The 26,964-nt window shown below is 45.8% G+C and overlaps 2 protein-coding genes across 2 annotated transcripts; both read right to left on the bottom strand.

Annotated features, from left to right (window-relative positions):
- Window positions 1-1,323: 1,323 nt before the first annotated feature.
- Window positions 1,324-17,847, bottom strand: LOC135366156 (uncharacterized). The gene is made up of 4 exons (XM_064598813.1): window positions 17,618-17,847; window positions 6,592-6,650; window positions 4,786-5,143; window positions 1,324-4,368 (listed from the first exon to the last, which is right to left on the bottom strand). Exons 1-4 carry the CDS (start codon window positions 17,661-17,663, stop codon window positions 1,805-1,807), a joined length of 3,027 nt encoding a protein of 1,008 aa, XP_064454883.1. The 5' UTR covers window positions 17,664-17,847; the 3' UTR covers window positions 1,324-1,804.
- A 6,959-nt stretch (window positions 17,848-24,806) lies between these two features.
- LOC135367578 (uncharacterized) lies at window positions 24,807-26,528 on the bottom strand. Its single transcript, XM_064600869.1, has one exon. It carries the CDS (start codon window positions 26,526-26,528, stop codon window positions 24,807-24,809), a length of 1,722 nt encoding a protein of 573 aa, XP_064456939.1.
- Window positions 26,529-26,964: the final 436 nt, after the last annotated feature.

The following is a 26,964-nucleotide window of genomic DNA, read 5'->3' as shown; positions in this document are numbered from 1 at the left end:
CGGACCATTTCAAATTAATTCTAATAACATAAAGTAATTTTCTTACGAAGTTGTTTATTAATATTGTTAATATTTATTGCGTTACGGCTTTATTCGTCTTCTGAAAATATAAAGAAAAGAACAGGAGTTTAGTTGAGTTGATAAAAAAATGGAGAAATAGGCACTCATTACGAGAGCCGGCTACTCCAGATCACTTAGAAAAACAAAAATGGCTAACTACAATAAGAACAATGAGTGACAAAGACAGTCACTCACACACACTGTCAGTCACACTGTGTCCACCAACTTGGAGTCTGCTCAAAATCGCACAAATGCCTGCATGGCGTGGAATTGATGCAAAGATGATGATGAGTCATGAAAGCCATTTGCGTAGAATGTAATGTTCGCCATTGCACGATGCACCGCCTGGTTCATTGTTGAACCTTGGGCCCAGGAGGAGAGAGTACAATGCCTGTTCAAGAAGTTTCCGAACTTTTATTACTAAGGGAGCATCCTTCAGCATGCAGGTTCATTTTTCGAACAGTATCAGGCCGAAGCCCTTCAGCATGATTGCATGTTATGCCCTCGTCAGAACCCTGTGCAGCACAGTAGAGGTGACGAGCTTGCTCAAGTTAGTGTTACGCTGTGCGCTCTTTTCGGTGATCTTTCTTTCCTTCATTTCATCATCTTTTTTTGTTCTGTTTTGCACATTCAGCAGGAGACCCGTCAGCTGTTAAGTGAACAACTCAACTCATTTCATTTCAATCTTATATCACCAATATAATGGCTCACGTGTAACGAGGTAGCGTACTCCACTCCTACTGTGAAATAACCCATGTCGTTGTCATCATTCATGTTGACGTCATCATCCGTTGTCGTCATCATTCATGTTGTTATTCTTGTTGTTGGCTCATTTTTGAAGAATAGACTCACCACGCCATGATAATATCAACGCTCCTGAGGCCATGACTTCAACTACGAAGAGAGGTTCAACTGCAACTACAACTACATACTCATATCGTATGACACACAGGACAAGAAACCACACACGCATCCAAACTCACTTACATAGAAAACTATTACGTTTCCCCACTCAATATCGAGAAAAATACCCCCCCCCCCCCCAACCGGCTCGAGCATACAAATCTTGCGAAGGGTGGCTAGAGGCATAGACAGGAAAGGGAACAAAAGACATCGCCTGAGGTGTTTTCCTCCTTAAATGCAAAGGATGTAGGCAGCCATATTGTGCAGCAAAGTTGACATCTTATTTCTTCGAGTCAGAACCGACGGCGGATCGAAAAACTTTACAACGGCCCCCTTAAGAATGATCAGACCAACTGTACAGACATTTTATGCACATCGTTTACTTCCACAAGCACTGAAACATTTCAGTGTACATATCGTTCCTATTAGGATTACATGTCCATGTAGTCGCATGTGATCGCGTACATGATTACAACGAAAAAGATGCCATAACGAAATGACAGCAAAATAATATTAGTAACAACACAGCACAGATGGCCAAAATATCTGCCGAAGATGAAGTATTTTCTTTCTTTGCTATCGTAATACATTCTTCTGTGGTATAAAAACATTTTGTTTTTTGGTAAAAATAGCATTCCAAAAGTAAAATATTTCTTCACTCGCAAAAAAAAATATACATAAACACGACATCTGATTTAAGACGCTATCTTTTCCTTTCCTTTTAATTCTCCACTATACCCTTATCGTTGTACATCGTTCTTTTTTATAGTTTCGAAACTGCAGCGTTTGAGTGGTAAGGTTCGACCCTTACTTTTGTTTTTCCTCTTTGTTTTCATCGTGTTTACCGGAATGTCGTTTGCGTATCACTCACAGAGCACTTAACGTTGTCTTCGAAGTCACAGATCCCTGTTTTCGGGTTAAAAAGCAAACCTTGTTTGCAGTAATGCGAATATTTCTTCCCCTTATGACAACGATAAAACACGTGACAGTGTCTCGCCAGATCAGGGTAGAACCCGTCGGGCATGTCAGCGCAGGTAAAATAAAACCTCTGCGGAATGCCGTGCACGTGCGGTAATTTTCGTTGCGTCGACGGCGTCCCCGACGTTAGGGGAGTCCTATAGTTAACGTCCACGCACTGAACGACGTCCTCCATGTCACATGACCACGTCCAGGTGTTGAAGAGTGTACCACGTGGGCACTCGTACTCCAGGGCCTTGCCGTCGTTACAGGATACGTACTTCTGGCAACCACTGCCGTAGTCTGCGAAATAGCCTCGAGACTTTCCATAGCAGACGTCTCTGGAAACGTCGGGCGTCGCGGAAGACTCTTGTGGAGCACAGGTGACGTTACTTGGGACGTCGCACGTCTTTGTAATTGGGTTGAACAGGAGAACGCTAGGGCAACTGTAGGTCCTCGTGATCGACCTGAAGCAAATATGGAACTTTCGGCACCCGGAGTCGTAATCTGGAAAGAACCCAGTTTCGCCTGCTGGACAGGCGAATTTTTGAGCTTCTGGGGCAGATTTGCTGGTCCCTTCTCCAGACGACAGTCGAGATGCGACATACGGTGGCAAAGTGGGGGTGGGCTCCTCATCTTCTATCGTTGAGTCGTAGTCTACTTCTGGCTTGGGTGTTGTTGTTGTAGTAGTAGTGGGGGACGCCGTTGCACTCACATCGACGAATTCTGTTGCAGTGACGTCTCCCATGTCGTGTTTTTCTGCTTGCACCTCATGTTTGCACTCAAAGTCTTCAGAATCTGAGCACACCATGAGTCCGTCGTTAAAGCGCGACCCTTTCGGGCAGTACACCGTCGTCTTCGAGCCGTTTTCGCAGACAAAGTATCTTCTGCATGTTTGGTTATAATCCGGGTACGTTCCGTCTTCTCTGTCGTTACAAGAAAATTTGTCTTCCGTTTGGACCCACGCATCTCCGTCATCGACTGAAGAACAAACAGCCTGTGGGGAGGAATCGCAGATCTTTCTATCCGGATCGAAGACTGAGTTCTCGGGGCAGCGAAATGAGAAAAGTCCACTAGGTGCGCAGACGTGGAACTGTTTGCACCCAGTGTTCAAGGATGGGAACACTCCAGGAACACTCTTGTTGCAGTTAATTGGTGTCGTCTCGTTAGGCGGTACAACGGTGATGCTCTTCCCTAAAGAAGACATTAGGGAAAGACCCATCTTTGACGTGTGGCAACGAACTTTGCTCGCTTCGCGGCACATTAGGCGCTTGATGTCAAAAAGCTGCCCTTCTGGGCATGTATAAGATACGCCTTCAGAATTGAGGCATTCGTGCCAAGTCTTGCACCCGCTTTCATAATCCACAAAGATGCCTCCGTTACCCTGTCGGCACCGGAAGGTCCCAACCAGCTCCGGCGGTTGGCAGTTAACATCAGATGTTCCATTGTCACAACGTCCTGACTCAATGCTGTACATCGAATCTTCAGGACAAGTTCCCTTGTACTCTTTGCCGTCGACACAAAGCTTATACCCTCGGCAGGTTGTAAGGTAATCGGGAAAGACACCAATCCTTCCTTCGCACTCATACTGCGAGTATGTCACACCTCCTTCCTCTGTTGGTTGGGTAGGGAGATGAAGAGGGCAGTTCACCAGGACCGACGGAAGGCAGGTGGCAGTGGTGACATCAAAGAGAGTACCACCGGGGCAAACAGAAGTGACAACCCTATTTCCTCCGATGCAAACGTAAAACGCGGAGCAGTTCGACTTCGGATCAGGGTACATTCCATCAGGTCTACCGTCGCAGTCCAGGTCGATGACGGGTGCGCAAGTCACAAGCGTGCTCGGTTGACAGGTACCAGTGACCGGATTCAGTGCTTTGCCTTGCGGGCACGATCCGTGCTGCAAGACAACGCCGTCCATGCAAACGAGAAAGTCGCGACAGTCACTCTCGAACACGGCGAAGACGCCATTTGGCTTGTGGGTGCATTCGTTCTCCTTCGGTTTTTCGCAGTTAGCTTTCCATGGGTAGTCGCAAGCAAGATGTCTCCTGTTAAATACGAGGTCTGACGGACACGCGAAGGATTTGGCGCGGTGGTTGATGCACAAGACGAAGTTCCTGCAACCGGTGCGTGCATCTGGATAATATCCGTCGGGCAGACCCGCGCAAGAGAATCCCGCCCTACCGTTGCATCGAACCGCCTGTGACTCGTGGCACTGGGAAAGCTTGTCGTGGAAGAGTGTGCCTTGCGGGCAGGAGAACTCGGTCTTCAGCCCCGCGTTGCAGGTGTAGTATCGACGACAGCCGTCCATGTAGTCTGCGAAGACGCCATCTTGGTCCTTGGAGCAGGTGAGGGCGGAACAGGTGACTTCCTGATGTGGATGACACCTCCCGGTACGCCAGTCGAAGAGGTGCGTTCCAGGGCAAATGAACTCTGTGCGTCGACCACCTAGAGTGCAAGAAGTCAAACTGTGAAGAGCTTAGAGATACCCTGTAATAAATGCTACGAAATCGAAGTAAAACTAATTGCGAGATGCAATTAACTATAAAGAATATGTTGGAACCAATCTCTGAGGGGCCTTTCTTCGGATGACGGAGATTAGCTTGATTGTAACTGCATGCAAGGCAAACCATTCATTTCTAAAGGCTGTGCTACCAAGCACCTTAGTGTCCTTCTTATTTATTTCTAGTCTACTTCGTACTCTTCTTCTTGTCACTAAGGCGTACTATGCGGTGCTCTGGTGTATTCATTGTATAAACAGTGACCTCTAGCTTGCTTACTCTAGCTTCAGTCACGCCATTCAACATTGAGCTAATGCTGCTGAGAAGGAATCGTTCTGAAACGCTAGTGCGCATTTACGCGTACCAAGACAGAAGTAGAACTTCCTGCAGCCGCTCTGGTAATCTGTGTAGACTCCATCTTTTTGGCGTGAACAATCTCCGACGACGGAAGGAAGGATCTCTCGCTTTGGATCGATGCATCGAACGCTCCTTGGTGCGTCACAGTGACCACGTGCTGGATTAAATACGGTCCCGTTAGCACACCAGAAGAGGTGCGCCCGGCTGTCCTGGCAGGCTCGAAACACCCGGCAGGCTCGGTCCAGATCTGCATACACTCCGTTAGGGCGGCCTTCGCATGCTTGTAAGTCCTTGGGAGGTGACTCCAACTCGTTGCCCGGCTCTTCCAGGGCTCTGGATTCTTCCTCTGGTGCCAGCTGTACAAGCTACAATAAAATCCAGCGTCATGTAGCATTTGTACGTACAGTACATACATATATGTACATATGGTATGTAGGCAGTATTCGCCGTGGGTGCGGTAACGTGTCGCTCAGTGTCGCTTGCACACTGCAAGAAAAATGCCCGCCATTTTACTGCACACGTGACTGCTAACTCTGTTGCCGGCGCCATATATGCCGTAAGCTATATGCCGCACAATATCCAATTGGAGTGCACACCTTTCCCAACCCAATCCAATCCAATCCACAGTTCCGGACCGCGCTTTCGCAGTTTAATATCCCTTTATTTTTATTTTTTATTTCATGTTAGCGCCGCGAAGCAACACTGGCTATGAGCGGCGTAAAGATGTGGACAGATGGAGAGAGGGGACAGCAGGAAGGAGGGGGACATGGGGGTTAGTATGCGTCCTGAGCCGACTTCAGGGGAAACTGTGCCGACATTCGACTGGAAAGTATTCGGAAAACCCAGGAGAAACCTCAGACAGCACAGCCAGTGGTAGGATTCGAACCCACCACCTCACAGTCTTCAGCACGATCTTGTCTACCATCAACGAGCGGGACGCCATAACCCGGTCGGCCATCCCGCGGGTCCCCTTTAATGTAAGTGTGTCACTCTTTTCGCTTATGGGAGCTGTGCAGTGTGCACTCCAAACGAATTTTTTGCAATAACTAGATTACGGCACATATGCTGGCAACGAAGTTAGCAGTCACTTGTGACTAAAATTACCGATTTATTTTACAGCGCAGTATACTCGCTCGCGGCATTGGGTAGTCGCCCATTCAGTACTTTGTCAGTCTTGGGTAGCTGGCACTCACCCTATATGGGCTGCGAGCTGTGGATGCTCCGATATCAACTATTCAGGATATATCGGAGCAGAAAAATATATTTTGTCTCTTTGAGTGCTTTGAATCTTACATTTTCAATTCCTTAAGTGATCCTTTGTCAGTCCGTTTGTCTTCGAAGCGACATCCCTCTTTTATTATACAGCATAAGTTCACTCAGGCTTTTTCAACTATGAAGTCCCTCAATATTCGAACTCTTTTTTCCCCTCTACTTAATGGCCTTCATTAGCAAATCGCATGCAGCTATAAGTGCCGCAGAGCAGGCGACATCCATGTCGGTGGAGCCTACGTCTCCGTGTTTTTCTGTCCCAATTCAATTCAACTCATGTGTGACAGCCTTTGAAAAGGAACTACTTACTATAAAGCGGTGCTAAACAAGCGCTTATGGTAAAGGAAACATTCAACTATCCTTCCAGCCCTATATGCATTTTAACTCTCGGTGCACTGAGCTGCTGCTGCATGGATTCATGATTATTCCAACGGAGTTGTGGCACGGAACAACGTATTTACATTGACACACTGCGATGGGTTTGATTAAAAAAAGAAGAATATGGAGATGTCATTGAGCAAACATGGTGATGTGGTTCACGTACCGTTTGTCGTGCTGCTGAAGATGCAGTAAGGGCCACAGCTAGCGACAGCAGCAAGAATGCTAAAAATGAGAGAGCAATCGTAATGAGATATTTGCTAGAGAGAAAAAGAGAGAAACAAGAGACTTTCATCTTTCATCGAGATATTTGCTCCAATATTGTGACTTTTCTAGAAGTAACAAAGTTAAGATACTCTACCGTACACAAAGACATTTCGGATATTTTAGCTCTCACGTATTATAAGCACGAGGACTAGCACGAGGACTCGAACTGTTCAAATACCTAAGATATACATACGCAAGATATCATGCAGCGCATGAAAAAGAAGAAAAAAGTGCATAAAATCGCCAGGATGCGTGTTTTTTCAACTTCCCATAGGAAGCGATCCGTTGCGAAGCGTAAATCGAGGAAGAAAATCAAACAAGAAAAGTGATACGTGATTGAGGCTGAGATCTCTTTTTTTCACGACTTCCTTTGTTCTCTTTGCAGCGAAAGTAACTTGTACGTCCATATTCTCTCTGTATTTTCTTTTTTTTTTTTTCTCTCCTTGCCGGAGTCTTCAGTTTGTCTCAATTTCTGAGGCGTGACCCGCGTGAGTGCGCCAATATGTTTGAAGAGGAACGTTATAGGAAACCCTGTGCACTGTCTCGGGAGACGGAACTTGGTTTGCACGTTCCGGATGCCCCCTCTGAATGCGCCTTCGTGATGCACGATCCCTGCGGTCAGCTGTGTTGCCGCTTTGCTGGACGGAGGTTTTTGGTTTAGTGTTAACAAGGAGCCCGCTCAAATGTCCGTCAGTGTCATCTTTTGGTATACACCCGTTTCAGTTTGGAGAGAGTGATACCTAATTGCCCGAAACTGCGAGGAATTGTAAAGGCAAGAGCCTCGCGGGACGAGACCTGCCGATATTTCGAACAGGGACTGTTCTTCTTTTGGGCGCAGAAGAAGAACAGGCTCTGTTCGAAATAAACGCCCGTCGGTGTCATTTTTCGAAATTTCGAAATAAATGCCCGTCGGTGCCATTTTTAGGTACGCCCGTTTCAGCCTGAAGAGAGTGATACCTAATTGCCCGAAACTGCGACGAAATGTAAAGGCAAGAGCGTCGGGACGACAGCTGCCAATATTTCGAACAGACACTATTCTTCTTTTTCCACAGAGTGTAAAACGAACGACTTTTGAACAACATGCTGAAGTCCATCATTATCTCTGTTCGTCATCTCTTTCTTTTCTCATCATCTCACCATCTGCTTGTACTTCCTACGTGTAAACGTACTGGAGTAGCCAGTTCGACTTCGTCCGAAACTCACATCCCCCTTTTTCTTTTCTTTTTTTTTTTTTTATGACATCACCATCAGGGCGCAGCAGAACAGTTTCTGTTCGAAATATCGGCGGCTCTCCTCCTGAGACTCTTCCAGCTGTTAGTCTCACAGTATACATACCGCCTAGATCAAGATAATATAAAATAATGTTGCTTTTCTGTCCAGCGATCCTGTCATTTTTGGCTCGTACGAAATAATTATCCGGTTTGGCACCACAGTAATTTGTGGATCATTTCTCAAAGGTTTGGGGATTCAGTTAACGAATTATGGTACAATTTAGGCGATTATTCCGACTGCTATTAACAAAATAGTTTAACTGTCTTCAACACCACCTTACCCTATATACATGTAAGAACATCAGCTGTCAACTTCGTGCAAGGGATTTCTGTCGGATCGAAGGGATATAAAAGTTTGCTCAGATGCTTGCGGCTCGATCACTATAAGGCCTTAGAGCAACAACACAGTCGCGGTCGCACGAACTACGTTTTCTTCCAACAATCGATGTCCGATCTACCTTTCCATGGACGAGAGATACGGACGTACTTTTCAAGGACCTCAAAGGAGACAATCTAGAAATCAGAAATAAATTCGATGCGAATCCGAAGACTCAAAAGGGGTGTACTGCCTCGTGTCTTGCTACAGATGCATAAACTTAAAAAAAAAACTGAGTTATTCGCCCTTGGTGAAGAGGGGTTTCTGGGAAGGTGGCGTTTTCACCCTTCTCTTCTTGTACGTGGTGAATGTGTCACCGTCACAGGCGCCCCTTCCTGAACTGTGAATCTCACCTCCTTTTGTATTCACGCTTTTTCATCTGTATGTATAGTCACCAATGTTGTTGTGCATAATGATGGTGCATATTAGTATCTAGTGTATATATAAGCGTATGCACATACTTACATAACTTATGCATATCTAATCTTGTAAATGTAATATATGTAATGTCTAATCTGTAATAATCTAATAATCTCTAATGAGTAATCTAATCTGTCTAATCTTGTAGTAGATCTAATCGCTGTAAAATCTTGTTATCACTGGCTTCCGTCAAGTCGAGTCCATTTCAGATAGTGTCCGTCTGCAAGACGGTATCAACTCTGTACTTGAATGGTGTGATGCCAACAAGCACAGCACAGCACACGAAAACAGCACAAATGGCATTAACTCGCAAAATGTCTCATTTTGTTCAGTATCAATATACTCTGAACCAACATGCTATCAAAAAATTGACTGTATAAGGGATCTTGGTATGTATATGGATTCTCCGCTGAAATTTGATCGCCATGTATCCTTAGTGCTAGTTACCGTACTCTTGGTATAATATCGCGCATAACTGCTGAGTTTAAAAACCCTCTGTGCTTTGTTCAACTCTATCATTCTCTTGTACGTGCTAAGTTGGAATTCACGTCCGTCTGCTGCAATATTATTTTGAAATCATCTATAACATTGAACGCGTGCAACGACGTTTTGTGAGAATATACTAATGATGGTTTCATTGGTATAGCTCACTCTACTTTGATTATCACGATATCTTGAACCTGTCAAATTCGCCAACATTGTATGTTATTAGGCAAAGGCGTGACATGTTGTTCCTCTATGAGTACATTCATGGTATCTTCGGCTGCCCAGAGCTAACCTCTTTCATATCAATACGAGTGCCCTAAAGAACTCTTCGTAGTAGTGCTCTGTTTAATCCTTGAGTTTTGCAACAATTGACTTCTCTCTCTGTCTCGCATGGCCCTTTGCAACACGAAATGTTTTCCGCATATTGACCTTTTTAGTTCAAATGTTCGTCCTTTTCATGTATTTCTTCTTCAATGGTAACAACGGTTTCTTGTGCACCATTACAAAGGCTTATATAGCTGTTCATGGGCACATTCAAATAAAGTTTGAGTTTGAGCAGCTATGTATCTAGTATTGTGTAGCTCTTGCATAGTTATTGTATAGCACATATTGCATTTGAGTAGAGGCGGTCCCTGCAGCGCAACCAGCCAATCGGTGATGTTAATAAATTTTCTGATGACACTTAAAAAATACTGAAAAAACATTGGGTGGTGTTGGCGTTGCCTCTGTGTGTGGGTGCCTCGCCCGCTTCCTACGATGTTTTTGCTAAACCCGTCTTCATTCAATTTGCATTTATTTTCTTACAATGCGATATTTTGGAAGTCTTCCCATGTCCGAAGTTATACTGCTAGTCTTAAGCTAGAATATTCCATGCTTACTAAAATCACGTCACATCTCGTACTAAATCAAATGTCGTGCATCATTATCATTGGTATAATAAATCCTCGTTCCTAGCGTATTTCGACACAAAGACCACGCCACGAATGAATCGAGGTAATGAATGAGATAATGAGGTAATGAATCCAGATAATTGTTCTCTGCGATTAATGGGACACCAATGCATACCCGCATAAACAGAAAAGAAGCATTGCCAGACTGGTTAATATTCAATACCGTAGCAAAACAAGATGTCGACAATGCTTTCGAGTGAAAAACGTCCCTGCATGCATTATCGGCAACTTCAACATTTTCTGTAGTTGGCACGCCACACTGAATACTAATTTCGACGCAATTTCTCTTATACTGCGCGAGTGTCCTCGTTTGGTTACAGATATCGCGAATGCCTTTCACCCAGCGACGCGACTAACATTGCGAGCGGCGTCCCCAGTATAGAGCGGGGGAAAAAAAGACAAGAAGTACGTTTACGACTGCCGAGGAAATAAAAAAAAGGAAACATAAAATGAATGGACGACGTTCTGCTGGCGGGAGAGAAGTGTGTTTACGGCTGTTCACAGATCCGGGATCCGAGTATCGACGGTGCAAGATGGATCGCTGCTCGCGACCGTCAAATCCGGCAATGGACTGCGAGACGGTGCGTGATCGCACGAAAAGTCGTGCGAATGTCGAGATCTGTACGACGCCTGCATAGCCAACGATGGTGCCTTCCGTCGGCTTCCTGCGGGCTAAAACGTGGAGGAGGAGCGTAAGGGTGGGTAATTGCGACGTCTGTGCATGCCGGCTGACCCTTCGATTTAGAGCACAGAAAACAAGAGCAATGCGGATTAGAAAATATTACGTTGTGGCATCGCACCCAGTGCGGGAATCTCGCCAGGGTGAGGAAGCGTGAGCTACCTTTTTATAAAGCGGAATTTCCGTGATGTGCATGGCATAGGGGTCTGGTAGGTGCGCTATCTGTGTTTCCCTAGGTCTCCTCCACCCTATGTATTTGTGTATACAATGTGTGTATAAAAATAAAATCAATCAATCAATCGACGCGCAATATGGTGAATGATCCATTATGATTGCAGCAGAAAGTGCAGCTAGATCGTGCATATTACGGCAGTCTGGTATCTACAGATTATGCACTGCGAATGAGCTTGACCGTGACGACGATAGTGGCAAAAGGAAGCTATGATTCTTTTTATTCCGTGTTAGCGCCGCGAAGCAACTGTGGCTATGAGCGGCGTACAGATGTGGATAGATGGAGAGAGGACAGCAGAAAGGAGTGGTGGACGGCGGGTTTAGTATGCATCCGGGGCAGACTACGGGGGGAACTGTGGCGACATATTTGTTTGGAAAGTCTTCAGAAAACCCAGGGAAATCCTCAGACAGCACAGCTGGTGGTAGGATTTGAACCCACCACCTCCTAGACTTCAGCGCGAGCTTGGCTTCCACCAACGAGCGAGACGCCTTAACCCCCTAGGCCATGTCGCTGGTCTAGAAGGTGTATAGACTCCACTTAGGGCAAGACTAGCTACTCCCCCCCAGAACGATAATGATAACTACACCTCCATCACCGGCAAAGGGTAGAACTCAACACAAGTTACTAAGTCATTAATAAATCGTTTGTCCCCGTGCGAGAAGATGTAGAGCGTGTTGATTAAGCAACGTTTATCAACATGTTTGTCCACGTTTCTAGTTTCGCCCCAGACGCGTTTCACGTAGCGCTAGATCCAAGAATCACGATGGACTGATCAAAACTAAACTAGCTTACACCAGCTCGCTCGTGTCTTGTCCCACTGTTCTAATAGATGGTTCAATGTCGCTACCTCTCGTGTCTATTCGGCCCGTGAGGTAACTAAGTCACCAACCTGTTATGAGCAATAGATTCCAGGACGACATTCGTTTACGGACACAGTCTTCGCTCCGCTGATGTCTAAATGATATGAAGTATGGAGCATCAGCTCTAACCTTTATTATACGATGCATTACCCTATAATGTCCATTCCGTATCCGTGCTGGCCGCGTAACGATTAGTGAAGGAGCTGTATTTCTTCTTCATTTTTCCTTAATTCCTCTTCTTAACTTCTCTTCTTCCTCTTTTCAATTTTTTCTTAATTCTTTTCCCGTATTTCATCTTAATTTTCTGTGTCTGTGCTGCTTCATATTCCTTTCTGCTTTGCTTTTGGGAATAATAATCTATACTACATCATGGCTAACCTTTCCCTTCTTTTTTTTATCAGTATTAAACATACCCCCCCCCCCCCGCGTATACGCGAGACCTCGCAATGTTAAATGGCTCATGGAAAGCACTAACATCTCCAAGATGGCATAGTGTGACGAGAAATCCCCCAGTCCCATTTTCCCTTCAGTGTACAGTCTCCCCCATTTCCTTTTTCTTTCATTATGGGAATTCTAGGAGAGGTCAGCCTGGACAAGGCTGGTTTGCTACTCCTCTCCAGATATCCACTAGGCTTCAGTACAGTCTAAGCCAAGCTCAGCGTGGCCAGTCCCTTCTTTCTAAGCAGTCCTTCTTGGCAGCGTTCCCACCGTCACGGCACTAAATCACTGCTGACAGCCATACCATCTCTGTTAGCCTCCGCGACAGCCCAGTGGTGGCATATCTGTCTATAGTAAATGTCCAGGCCGTGTATCGTCACATGGTCTCGTCGCAGCGGGGGTACGTGAGATCCTGTTGGCCCGCGCCGGCGTGAATCACGCACCACCACAGACCCGGAACTTGTCGCGGGGGAGTAGTTGCTCTCCCCCTCCCCCCCCCCACAGGAGGGCGGATCATGTGGGGGGGAGAGGTCACGTGGGGTCAGCCGCCCTCACGCCCGTTCCGGACAGCAGGTGGCTCTGGGCGACCCTTTTGCTCTTTCGCCCGGTGCTTTCGAGGACCGCTTACGGTGAGCCCGGATCTCGAGTGCGAGTCTGAGAACGGCTATTTATCGTCAAATTAGTATTCCGATGTGGGGGTGATTTCTGTTTTATTTTTTTATCTCTCTGTGTCTCCAATATTTTTACATTCTTTAAACATTCCTTTAGAAAGGTGCAGCGGGGAAAGGTGCAGCGGTATTGGCCTTCGCTGGTACAGGTGCCGACAAAAGTTTACGGAACACCAGAGCGACGTATTTCTTGATCTCAGCGACACCCTAGCGGAGAACGGGAGTGGACACACTTATTGAGAGGTGCGTCGAGTACCCGGTCACCTGTTTGTAAGTCTATCTGCTCCTGTTTGCAGCAACTGTGTCGCGCAGATGACTATATACACCACTCCAGTGTTCCGTAAACTTTTGACGGGACCTGTACTTTTGCTTGTTTTGCCCGGCATGAACTGTCACCAGGGCCCGCTTGCAGGGACATTGAGGAAATTCCTCAATGCCGACCTCAGACTAACACAACAACAACAACAATAAATGGTGACGATGAGATGGGGTGTTTCACCGCGGTGGTGCGGTACCCTTCCCCATTGCACGTGGAACATTATGTGAAGATGATGAAGGAAGGATGAAAACACAAGAAAGAACTAAAGCGTCTGAAGCAATGCAGTGGACGACAGGAAGTCCATGAACAGGTGAAGAACCCGACGATGGAGCACAGGATCTTCATAGGGTCCAATGGGACCTCAGACTAGTTTTGTCAGTGGTCTAAGAGACACCAGCGTTGAGGACAGTAGCGTGTGCCCAGAAGCACTACCGAAGCTAATGAGGACACTTCTGAGGAGCTTCCTCAACGTTCGGGCAAGCTGCCCAGAACTAGAACGTAGACGAGGACTCGTCAAAAATCATCCGATATAAATTCACTCGATCAATATAGCGGTCTGTCTCCGTTTTGGACAATCCATCCAGTTTACAGGCACTGGACGGGTGTGGCTCAAGTGTTATCCCTGCTATGTGATGTAGTGTATTGAGATGGCTGTTTCGTTTTCTATCCATGCCTGGACGGAGTTCGTCTTCAGCATGCAAGGAAGATCTGATTGGCTGCAGTGTAGGAGAGGGTGACCAGTGAAGAAATCATTATGGCAAGCAAATAAGCGCTCAACGAGCTGTTGGGCGCGCCTTCTTCAAGAGGTGCAGTCATTTCCATATTTGTCTATCTCTGAACCCCGCAAACAGCTCGCTCAGTGCTAATCGTTTTGCTTTCTTGATTTCGTTACCAATTATCCTGATCCCATATTGTGACCAATCAAATCTTCCCAGCTGCCTGAAGGGGCAATTCGTCCTGAGGCTCTAATAAGAGTGGGAGAGAAACTGAAAAGACAGCTGGTCGTCATCAGTGAGCCCATAGTTATATTACAAATAACTCTTGAATGTTCATGCTTACCTTATGTGAGCTCCCAACATGCAACATTGTTGATAACCTTCACAACGTACATGCAATACCAAATGGGACGACAATAACAATTGAATCTCTGTATGCAGTAAGGGGGATAAGACGAAAAATCCCAAACCGGGAAAAGGGGTCTGACACACATGCATTTCCCGTTTCGTACCCTCCTGTAGCGGGCCAATAAATTGCAATAGGGTCCTAAAATTTATTTGGCATGGCAGGTACCGACTGGTATGTAGATGTCATTGCAGTAAAAATAAAAATAAATAGCAAAAAGGGGATAAATCGACTTATCCCCTTATTGCGTACATAGGTTCAATTGCGGAACACAGATTATGCTGGAAAAAATTAGGGTTTCGAATTTCTTTTTCTTTTTTTTTTTTTCGCCTTATTATTGGAGTAGCTGAATCTACGACATCGAATGCCTTGTTATTGGAATTCATGATCGCAGAGCTCAAATACTCGAACATCGTCATCACCATGTATTTATATATTGATTGCGGGGTATCCAGAGGAATCTGTCTAAAGGAAATTTAGTATATAGTGAGCCCCACGAAAAAAAAAAAAAAACCTCGCAGTGAGAACCGAAAGTCCAACATTTTCCTGTCCAGCAAGGTGAGCAGCTAGAGGGCAGTGTGTTGGGGAACTGGATTTGACAAAGAAGCAACTTCGAAATTCTTTCTGCACCTGTACATTCAATGTCGCAACTTGAGACGGTGTACATGCTTTTTGTTTTCCTATGCATGCCAAGACCGGTGCTGTTTCGTTATCTGATGAACTAAAAAGAAAAATGCTATCAACGACATCATCTTGAACGGCTTCCTAAATGTACATACAGCAACAGAGTTTACCTCTATTCATACTATATGATTTCTTAGCCAAACACTGGACGACCCCTATGTACTGATTAGACCACTGACGCAGGAATTCCTGCTCCCCTAGCGAAAAGAGACTGCTACTCTTCAAAAAAGTGGCCTCGATCAACGTGCACTTCGTCTTTCGTCAAACAGAAGTCCTTATGGTTACCTACTGGTCACGTGTGGTCAAGGGTCTGCGCGGATCCGCGACGATATCCGCGCGATATCCCGGTTTCCGGGTAGAAAGATGCGAATGGTCACCTATGTTCACCTACTGCCCTGACGCGCAAATCCTCTCCGTGCATCGGAGTAGTATATATATACTCGTATACAGCGCGCAGCCTACATGACACGCATGACCCTCACTTCATCTTCGTAACATCTACAATGCAGCGAGATGAGAAATCTGGTTCTTTTAGACAAGGTCTGCTTTTGCGCGGAGTTACGAGATGGCTTTGTTTCTGCTTCATCAGAAACAGGAAGAGCGGGCTACCGTATATTCTTTTTCAAGTCGGCCGTACAATATAAGGGTCACCGCCAGTTAGCAGACGTGCGATTGCAATCGTTCGCGAAAACTTGACTCAAATCCCGCCACCCGAAAGCGCCTAGCGAAGGCTGGTCACGTGCGCTGGCGCGTGCCGCTTTTTCGACTGCTTGAGTTGGCGGAGCTCTCATTTGAATGCCGCGCCTTGTTTGGATACCCCTTAGGTATAGCTTTGTTTTATCTTCCCACTATCACTTTTATTGTACGAGGAAATGAAACATCTAGGCAGGAAGGAAGAGATTTTTTTTTTAACTTCCTTCGTCTTTCGAAAGCTCTCGATGCAACTTAGTTTAATCGCTAAATTTAGCACTTTACAGCCCACACAACCTGTAGCAATTTCCTTCTTAAGACCATGGCTACGCAAAGGGTATTTGTGTGTCAAATATGTGTCAAATGAGGCGTTACAATAAACGAAAAATATTTCTTATCGGTGTTTTGTCACATATAGCACTACACCAATTTATGCAACTGTCGTTTATCTCGTTACGTTTGTTTACCATTGTGTTTGAGTGACCACTGGAGAAAATGCAATAGCTAGCACGTGTAACAAGGACGAGGACAACAAGGAGTAACAAGACATTATTCTGCTATTGTGAGTCTTCATAACATTCCACGAAGAAAATTGAGGTTGTTCAATGTTCTGTGGGAACGCTTTCTTCCGCGCGGGAACTCCTTTTCACGAAAAATCACGAATTTAACTCACGCGAATATGTCCATCTTATATGGCACGTAGGCGAAACACGCTCCACTTTAACTCTGAAAGATGAGCGCTGTTTCCTATCTGCTAGCTCTGTAGCTTTTGTACACTGCTAAAAATCATCTCCACAGACCCGAGGGAACAGCATGCAAATGCTGGATAGAGTTTTACTCTGAACTGTAACCACTATACTATAGACTCTATCCCAGCTATAAACAGGAAAAATTATTAGTCCCCCCATGCAGTTTGAATAGGACTAGATCCATAAGGTTCAGTTCTCATCAACACAGTACACTACAGGGCGCCGTCACCAAGGACAGAAATCTGTTCTTGGCGAAGATGATATTGTTCATCGAAAAATTCACGCCAGAAAACCTTTATTCGTGTTGGCAGGAGATGGGAGCAGAACCGGATCGGGACGTTATACTAGTGGCACTCACTTTGAGTCGTCATTAATGCGAACGAGCTGGCGTAACTCCACAGATTATTATGATTGGCTGTGGCGAGGTTTTCACGCGAAACTCTGGGAACGGCTTCAAGGTAGACATGTGATCATCTCTATATTTACGGTTACGTTGCTATCGTACAGCTGCAGTGATGGAATGCTGTGTAAATTCGTACCTTATGCCTTGTATTTCTAAAATGCACGCACAACTGACAGCTTTGCTGGACAGATAAAAAACGTACAAGAGAAAGAGTCGTCCGGCCCCTACTTTATTAATAGGCGATAGAATTGTCGTAAGAATATCTGGCAGGAATACAGCCCGCATATGTCTTACATAGAATTATATTTATTTTATATTTATCTATATTTATTATTATAGTTATAGTACAGGTCTTGTACATAACGAGAGTCCTGTTTGCAGAAACTATAAAATAATGTTTCCCTCCCTGCACACTATTTTTTATCCAGAATTTTTCTGGAATTCTGAGCCGTTTCAACCACAACATGTTTCCAGCAGAAACAAATAATTAAATAAAGGAACGAGAAAAAAAAACAATGCTAACACAAGACGCTGCTATTAGTTAGGTGACTAATGAGACGCAAAGAAATACTACTTACCAAAACAGATGGCGGCGCAGCACAAATTACGCACTCCAATCGCCATCGTCACGTTGAGCGGACGAAGCCGTCGTCTGCTAGGCTCACGTGCGCCGATCTTCGCAGACGATACTGAAAACTTGCCGTGGAAGAGCAGTGTCGTAACTTCCCCCACGTAGGACGGACGTAGTATTGGCGACACTCGATGCCAAAGAGCGCACCAATCGACACAGAAAAAATGTAGAGGAGACCCGTTCTTGCTCTTGTGCACTCCTCAGTCAGCCGCTCTTCTTTACTCATCGGGAGGAAGAGAAGGTGGAGGAGGAAAAGGATACCCGCTCCGAGAAGGAAGAAATGATAATAATGACCGGCGAAGCAGAAGTAACAAACAAAACGCCTCCACACTCTCGCAGAAGACAACATTGGTGGATCCTCCCCCATGTTTGCGTACATTTCGGCATCCGGATAGCGAGTGCGTAAGGTCTCGTAGAGGAGGGTGTCGCTGTTTCTGCTTTTTTGTTTCGATATGTCGGAGGGGGTGAAAAGGTAGGAAAGCTGTGACGTCACGATCATCCATCTTTCGTGCCAGATTGGTGGTGACGTTTTGTTGTTCCTCAATGGGGAAGAGTTATATGGGCGCGATATTTTGGAGGCCTTAATGGTCGTGGTAGGTTCGCGCCATAGGTGTTCGCTAATGTGCTTAAGGAATGCGGGGAGATTTTTCGCTTTCGAGAGCTTTGGACATGGCTTGTGCAGCCGAATCCGTAGCTGCGTGTTGGTGTTGTACGAGCGAGCGTGGTACAGCTTTGATTATGCACGCAGTACTACACAGTAATGCGCTAATGCATTTATATTAATTAGATTAGTAAAATGTGGTCCGGAAAGTCCGGAATTAGTGTTCCGGATATATATATATATATATATATATATATATATATATATATATATATGTATATTCCACTTGAGTTGATTACGATAATTTTGCTGTCTGGGGGCATCTTAATAAAGAAATAATAATTTGGTGTCGCACACTGGGTATGTACACCTTGTTGCTTTTTTAAGCACCCGCGTACTGAGATGTTTTTCTTTTTTTATTATTATTGTTATTATTACGGAAGAGAGAAGGCAGCACGTTTCTTGCATGTTGAATTATGCAATCGAGAAATGGAGAAAGCGGTAAATATTGCGAAAAATCGCGTGGTGCCGAATTTCAAAACGTGATAGAGCACCCGGACTACGAGAATATTCACCCAAAATCGCAACTGCCCGATATGTCGAAGACGAAAGCGTCTAATTCCGGATGTAAGTCGAATAAGAAACATCGCATCCGGGTGAAACAGTGTCCGCGGGTGATGCGCGATTGTCCATTCGCTGTCTCACATGGCGATTTCGGGTGATGCACCTGGTAATCCGAGCGAGAGCGCCCAGGTCCAGTGCATGCTCTACACGGGAGTCGCACTGGGGCAGTCATCACCCGAATTTGTCGGACGCCCTACCGCTCTTCTGCGAGGGTCGCTGCGCTCGCAACGCATTGTGCGTTAGTTGTGTTCGTGAACTTCCGGCATATCGTTGGCATCGTCGAGCACTTTCACCTAATCACAAGCATAGCTTGCGGGAAGCATGTCATATAATCTTTGTCATTCGCATTATCGGTGTCAATTGAACTTTCATCGCTACTACTTTCGTAAAGATCCATGCCGTCAATGGTGAAACCAACAAAGAAACAGATGACTGGCCATATGACAGGAAGACAGCCGCAAGAGCAATACGTGGCAGACGACACTCGCCAGGCACATATATGCGCATGCTCGCCGTCGAGAGCGGAAGAAGAGAGTTGAGAGCGGTTTTGGCTCGGCCTCTCGCAGCAAGAGCCAAAAAAGTGCTCTTGGGGCAAGCGAACTACTCCGTAGTGCATCATCCGAACACGCGGCTCTTGCTCTGGCCGCACCACCCGAATTTACCGCTCGGGTTCGGGGCAGAAAAAAGTGCCCCAAATGCATCACCCGAAATCGCCAACAGACTATAGTCTGGGAAAGCATACCCGTCAGATCGAGGCTACGATAACAGGGACGCTTCGGGGTGAATCATGAGAGTATGCCTGCTATCTGAATTTTTACAGCTTGTCTTCCATCTCCAGTTTGCAAACTGGTGAATTATAGTGTGGAATAAAAAGAAGCGAGGAGGTGAAAGGTAACTTGCGTGATCACGTCGCGATTGAGTTTGGTAAGCCCTGCCGGATTAGTGCATTATTGTTATTTTTCTTACATTTTCACTTACTTTAGCATGTAACCCATGAAAACATAGCCTGTGGTTGCCTGCATATTTTCTCAATCTTGTTACTATTTTTATACTTCACTCTAAGAGAGAAAGTCAGGGACCAATTACAGCTTCTAGCCCTTAGATTGCAATTCCTCCCCATTTTGGTGCCTTGCTTAGTACTTCACTGCACAGCAAATAGACCCTGAATTACGCATAAGCTTCCGTGCATATAGTTCCGAAAGGGACTAATGGTTATGAACCAAGAGGACTAAAATTACCCCTATCTTATAAGGTAAAATTAGATTTGAGATTCGAGGTTTGTTTATTCATAGACTGGATATACACGTAGACAGAGTTATGCCGATTAGATACATAGAGATATTCAGACACACAGATTAGATAGGAAACGACTTCGAACCAGTGATTTCTCTGCACCTCTTTCTGCAATCTTTTCTGCAATCTCTCGATTTTGGACAACACGCACTGAAACTCTACCTGCAGGGGCTACCGAATACAGCTGCAGCAAATAGTCTCAGTGTTAATCTAAATCGGACACTTTTCCATAGGTGCTATTTCAGAGGCGATCCATCCCCGATCCGGTCACTCCGTTTTACACATGCACCGCACCATAAACCCCACGGGGTCACACTTTATTCTATTATAAGGTCCCACACAAGAGGAAGTGGGGTATTTTTGCAAACACGTGGAATGCTCAGTGAATTCTAGTAGCATTACACATTCCGTTCACGTAACTGTGTAATCCACGAGGAAGCTCTCGTTTGTCCTATTGGCCAGCTTGTTACGAAAGTATCCAAGTAAGAGATACGTTTCAGAATTAAAGGTAAGGCACCACTCGAGGGACAAAAATAGGTGTTGATGTTGATCCTATACGTGACACGCGACAACGAAAGCGATGTATTTGTGTAAACGATGTTCTTCCTTCTGGTATCCTTGCAGCGGTACACGTAATCCTCGCATCTGCGGAAACGATCGAGTTAACACCGGAAAAACACCTTATCATGCTTCAAATACAGACGTTTTATCGTCTTCTAACGGACGTACCTCGTTCTTCCACCAGATACCATTTTGATATCACTCTAAGAAGAAAAAAAGGGTAATTTTACTCCTCTTGGGGACTAAATGCGATGCCACAAAAAAATAGTCCCTTTCGGGAGTAAATGCACGGCAGTAAATGAATGTCACAGAGTGGAGACTGCATTTCACGCTCTGTGCTAAGAGTCCCAGGTCCGTAATTCGTGTTCATGCATGAAAATACTTTGAATCAAACCGTCAACCGTTGTATATCGAGTGATGTAATATCTTGCGACATACATAGGGCACAATTTGCGAAGAAAGATGCGCTAACTATTTCTTACTCTGTGTGGGTGGAAAATTGCTAAGTTGGCTGAGTTATACAGACTTATGCCATCATATTGGCCAAGAGCACATATTTACGTAGACTGTTGCATTCGGAATGCCATTTGTGAAGTTCGGTGACAATTTGCAGTCCTGGGGAGTAAATGTCGGAGTTAGGGGACTAAATTGGGAGTAATTGCAGTCTAGGGGACTAGAAGCTGCAATTACTCCCCATTTCACTCCTTTTCTTTCTTAGAGTGTAGTTGAATTGAGTTGAATACATATTAAAAAAGAGAGATAATTTCCCGATAGTTTTGTGGCATCTAACTATACTTTTGATCATCATGGATCTCCATAACCGCCTAAGGTGTAATGTCTTGTAACGTGTAAGGGTGTGAGGACCCCCACAAACACTGGGGAAAGTGACGGCCACCGTCGCAGTATATGTTGTGGGCATCTCGTACCGGCGTCGATTGCTGACATCATAATTACTATAACTACTATATAATTACTAGCGAGCAGGTGAAGTTGATGCATAAAGTAAAACCCCGAGACTAGGGAACACGAAGGGACAGACACAACACGAAAGTCGCAGTCTTTTTGGCCAGTAAATCAACCGCGCCACTTGCGAGAGATCAACCTTTTGACTTCCCTAAACTCTTGTTCAGCATGCCGGATTCGAATAACCCACCCGAAACCTGCTGCCCTACATTATTTTACTCGTCAAAAAAACGTAAAACGCACGTTTAACGTGCAACAACTTCGCTAACCAGTCTCAGTGCCTTTGCTCGCTTTGAGACCCGAGATGGCCGGATAACAAGTAGGGCAACATCAGCCCTCTATACCCTGTCTATATAAGTTCATTCTCAAGGCTAGAGTGTACACTTATTATGATCGGCACGAAGGAACATCCTTTCTCCGAGGGAAGAAGTTCATGATGCACGCCAATCCCCAGAGAAACCTTCACCTTGTAAACCTCTCCATGGCAGAGGGCCCTTTCTTGTATCGCATCGTGTCGTGATCCCGGCCTATCTCCGCGATCCGTACACGTTTGGGGTCGTGAGGCGATCGGTACTGTACACCCGGATGTTCTTTTTCTCTCAACGCACGATGGGTAAGGGAAGAACTCATATATCCTCTATAACCTTCAGTGTTTCTTTTTTTCGTATGCTTTCGAGAGATGACTTTCCAATAACTGTAACGGAATTGTATAGATTGGATTAGATTAGATAACATTATATCTATAATGTTATTATCTATTATATCTATAACAATATCATCTATATAGATATAGATTAGGAAGAAAAAAAAAGGGCCTAAAGATTGGAACTTTCCGAATTGTATAGTTCAACGTTGAGGTGCACGCAAAGTGTCGCACTGAGGTTCGCTCCTATAAGTCGAATGTTGTACAGTCAAACTCCTTTATAACGAACACCTTTTTAACGAAAATACCACTACAGCAATTTTTTTTTTTTTTTTGCGGTCCCGCTGGAGCCCTATAGGTCCAATAATGGACATCCTTTTTAACGAAAATACCTTTACTGCAATTTTTTTTTCTGTCCTTTGTGTTTCGTTGTAAAGGAGTTTGACTGTATTATTCCTACCCGTATCGAAATTTTTAAAAAAGATTCTCCCTCCCATAAGAGGTGCAAGGTCCAAAAGTAATGCAAGTAATGCAAGATTTTTGTGATATTTTTGTATATGTGGAACCAAAAATAACAAAGACGGTTAAGAGCATCAGCTGTTTACTATATACATTAAAAACAAGACTTTCGTGCAGTAGGCTGCACTCCTTCAGGTTTGAGGACCTGTTACAAGGACCTGTTACCTGTTATGTGGAACATTAAAGTGTGCACGCGCTGTGCTGTGCACCAGAATATTGCAGAAAAACGAATCATTTTTCCTCGCGTCGTACTTGACGCGATAGAAACCCCTTGAGCACACGTACGCATTCAGATCTCACGTCGAAGGAACGAGAGCTACGGCCCTTCCCAATGGTGGTTGGAAACACGTGACCTCTCTCTCGCGCTGCTGAGTGTCACGGGTTCGGGTGACGATACCAAGTAATGTCTGGAACTCCGTGACTAATTATGATTCGGACTCAGCGAGTCAAGCGGCTGCAGTCAGTGGCTGAACGATTGCACACGTACACAGAGCTACAATCAACAACATATTTACTCATGCTACAATAATGTTGCAAAAACTGAGATTACACAGAGCCAGTACCACTTCAAACCAAACAGTCACACTTAGCTCAGTTCTGCGATGTCTTGGAGGGGGTCAATCGCTGCCTACTTCCGACGGTGGTTCTCGGTGGGTCCCTTGAGTCGTCGCTTCACTCACACGCGTCACAACACTTGCCGAACTCAGTCAGCTTTCACACACATTTCTAACTTGTATCATCGTCCACCTGCAGTACATTGCCGCCACTCCTCTAACTTCCCCACCACTCTCTCGCTGGGACTCTTAACTGACCACCTTGCGACGACTGCCCCACTTTCCCTCAGTTACCCCTTATATTACCTCGGGAAACGGGGTTCCCAAATGTCACTTCACGGAGCATCCCCCCTTTTCTGAGAAAAGGTAATCACCCCTCTCTCCCAAAACACAGCTGGTATTTTTACGTAAAAAAAAGAAACAATAACAACACAACAAAAAAGAAAACTTCTTTCAACGCATCATTGCGAAGACGACCCTCAAGTTCTGGAACTTAAAACAGAATCCTATTCTACAACACGGCCTCTGGTTAATGTACACGGTCCGAACGACCCGAAAGCAGCAGCACTGGTCGCGCCGCGGGGTGCCAAGAACAACCCGGAGGACACAAACACAGTCGCGTCGAGGTGTCGTGTTTCTCAACGTGGACTGTTCCCCCACGAGTCTAACCAAGCATCTGGACGCCATAAATCTGAGCATCCCGAAGATGTCATGGCCCACCAAACCAGAGTGTGTTCTTCCAAATTGACTCTCCCAAAACTGTTAAACGACAAAAATCCACAAAACAATCTTGTCGCCCTGTGACACGACCCCATCGCTAAGAATATTATATAATAATATTGCAAAACCCACAAACAGGGCGAGACATAAGATTCCGGCATAATATGCGACACAAAGTCCACACCATAAAAATCCACACTCGCGATACAACCAGCCCAAGTACGTTAAAAAAAAAACTTATAACGCACAATATTTGACGTAAGTGACACGAAGATCCCTCTCTTAAGAATATTACACCACAATATTCAAAACACCCACATGTACTGACAAAATCTTTACATTCGTGCACTCTGGTTGACTCATCATTTGCGACGCCCTGCACTAATAGGCCATCAAACACAAACCCAATATTCTCATTTATCCATAACCATAAATTAACCACTGTATCACAACAATCACTACCTTACTGAAACATTATTAACACACGCCTTACAACACTCCGGAACCGAAAATCAACTCTAATATTACACCGCCCTCGCTCCACTTTGCAACGATTCGCTTTCTTTCACTGCAGTCTGCCGACACACTCACTTCTGAATTCCCCATGTCATGTTATAGTTGGTTCCTTGTTCCCATCCTTTCAGAGGCTCACACGTAGTTACGTCCTTCTAAACCTTCCGCTCGAGACTGAGCACTGACACTGCAAACGTCTACGCTCCATCCTGATCCGCGGTGGCGCTCGTTCATACCATCTTCTCGGTCGCCCACCCCTTTCGCTCCTACCATTCGCAGCCTGAGTCGGACATCTGCCGTACATCTGTTTCCTGGTCTCTGCGACGGTACCCTCTCCACTATCGGCTTCTTCCCAATTCGGATCAGGATTAGTAGGTCCTCGTGCATTTGGAACGTTCCCGATGATCACGTCATACAGTGGGGCTTCCATACACTTTGCCGTCAGAGGCCCGCTATAGAACGGCGTCTTCACAAAAATTCTCGCCTCCGGTAACTTCCTTACAGTCCCATCTACTAGGCGCACGGGGCTGTGCCTTCCGGTCATGTCTTCTTGTCTTACCAGTCCCCTCTTGACAATCACCGTGTCGCTTCCTGTGTCTCGCAGGACCGTTATTTCCCGCTTCCCCATTTTTCCTGTTGCGGCCGGCATGCCTTCGATCTGGAACGCTGTTTTGGGCGTCACACAAGCGTTTACAACGGGCACCATTGCGCCGTTCTTGAGTCCCACATGTCCATCCTTCACGTCCATTTCTGTACAGCTCTTGTCCTCAACTCTTCGGACGATGACACACGATGACTGGGAAACTGCTGGCATCTCCTCTGGGCAGTTTCTTGCCCGATGCCCTTCCTTCCCGCAAGAATAACATATCCCGTTCCTTTGGCGACTCCTACAGTATGCTGCCTTATGGCCCAATCTGTTGCACAAAAAACAGAGTCCTCTTGTTCGCGTTTCTTTCCCCTCATAGGCGTGCCTTGTCACTGCTGCTTGCGCTGGCTCTTCGTCTGAACCGTCACTTTCACATTTTCTCTGCCCGAGATGACTCTGGCACTGCGCTTCCAAAAACCTGTCGGCCAGCGTCGCCAAATCTGCCAAGGATTCGGTCTTTCGCTCCCTCAAAAACATGGCCAACTTTGGCTGGCACCCCTTCACAAACTGCTCCGTCAATAAGAGGTCCCGTAGGCTGGCATAGTCCTTCTTCGTCTCAGACAAATCGATCCACCTGTCGAAAAGGTTACTCAACCGCGCTGCAAACTGTGTTCCGGTCTCTCCATCCACTGGCTTCCCACTTCGAAACTTCTCCCTGAAACCTTCCGCCGTTAACCTAAATCTCTGAAGGAGAGCCGCCTTCACCTTGTCGTATTCAGCGGAGTCCTCAGGTGTCAGTCTGGCAAAAACTCCCAACGCATCGCCATTAAGACAGACGCTGAGCGCCGTCGCCCACTGCTCTTTTGGCCACCGTTGTCCCGTCGCCAGGCGTTCGAAACGTAGCAGATACGCGTCGAGATCATCACGTCTTTCGTCGAACGGCGCAAGCCAGCGGTGCGGTGTAACCGGTAGTGTGTTACCGACCTCGCGTGCAGCGTTCGTCGTTGTCGCGCCTGAACCCTGATTCTGCAGTTCCTGTAGCCTGATCTTCATCTCTATAGTTCGCCGTTCTTCTTCTGCTAACTGTTTTGCTTCTTCGGCTCTAGCTTTCGCCGCTTCGTTTTCGCGTACCTGTTCCTGCTCTCGTGCAAGCGCCTGCTCTTTCAACAGCTCCCGTTCTTGAGCCCTTCTTTCCCTCTGTTCTTTCTCTACCCATTCCTTCAGCGCGGCTCCCTGAAGACCTAGCTCTTTTCCGACGGCTATCAGCTCGTGCAAATCCATGCCGTACACCTTACGTTTTCGACCTGTACGCTCGCTCACCCACGTAACCGCTTCTAAATACGACTGTCGCTGAGTCCTGTCGCGGACGCCAGTTAATTGTCACGGGTTCGGGTGACGATACCAAGTAATGTCTGGAACTCCGTGACTAATTATGATTCGGACTCAGCGAGTCAAGCGGCTGCAGTCAGTGGCTGAACGATTGCACACGTACACAGAGCTACAATCAACAACATATTTACTCATGCTACAATAATGTTGCAAAAACTGAGATTACACAGAGCCAGTACCACTTCAAACCAAACAGTCACACTTAGCTCAGTTCTGCGATGTCTTGGAGGGGGTCAATCGCTGCCTACTTCCGACGGTGGTTCTCGGTGGGTCCCTTGAGTCGTCGCTTCACTCACACGCGTCACAACACTTGCCGAACTCAGTCAGC

This window comes from Ornithodoros turicata, chromosome 8 (genome assembly GCF_037126465.1).
Source record: "Ornithodoros turicata isolate Travis chromosome 8, ASM3712646v1, whole genome shotgun sequence".
NCBI lineage: Eukaryota > Metazoa > Arthropoda > Arachnida > Ixodida > Argasidae > Ornithodoros > Ornithodoros turicata.
This window is presented reverse-complemented; position numbering and strand designations above follow the sequence as displayed.

Excerpts from the sequence above, each read along its gene's own strand:
- LOC135366156 (XM_064598813.1), bottom strand. The coding sequence starts at position 17,663 with ATGGCGATTGGAGTGCGTAATTTGTGCTGCGCCGCCATCTGTTTTG. Across the intron at positions 6,651-17,617 it reads CTGCGCCGCCATCTGTTTTG|CATTCTTGCTGCTGTCGCTA; the intron begins GTAAGTAGTATT and ends TCTCATTTTTAG. Across the intron at positions 4,369-4,785 it reads GAAGTTCTACTTCTGTCTTG|GTGGTCGACGCACAGAGTTC; the intron begins GTACGCGTAAAT and ends CTTGCACTCTAG.
- LOC135367578 (XM_064600869.1), bottom strand. The coding sequence starts at position 26,528 with ATGGATTTGCACGAGCTGATAGCCGTCGGAAAAGAGCTAGGTCTTCAG.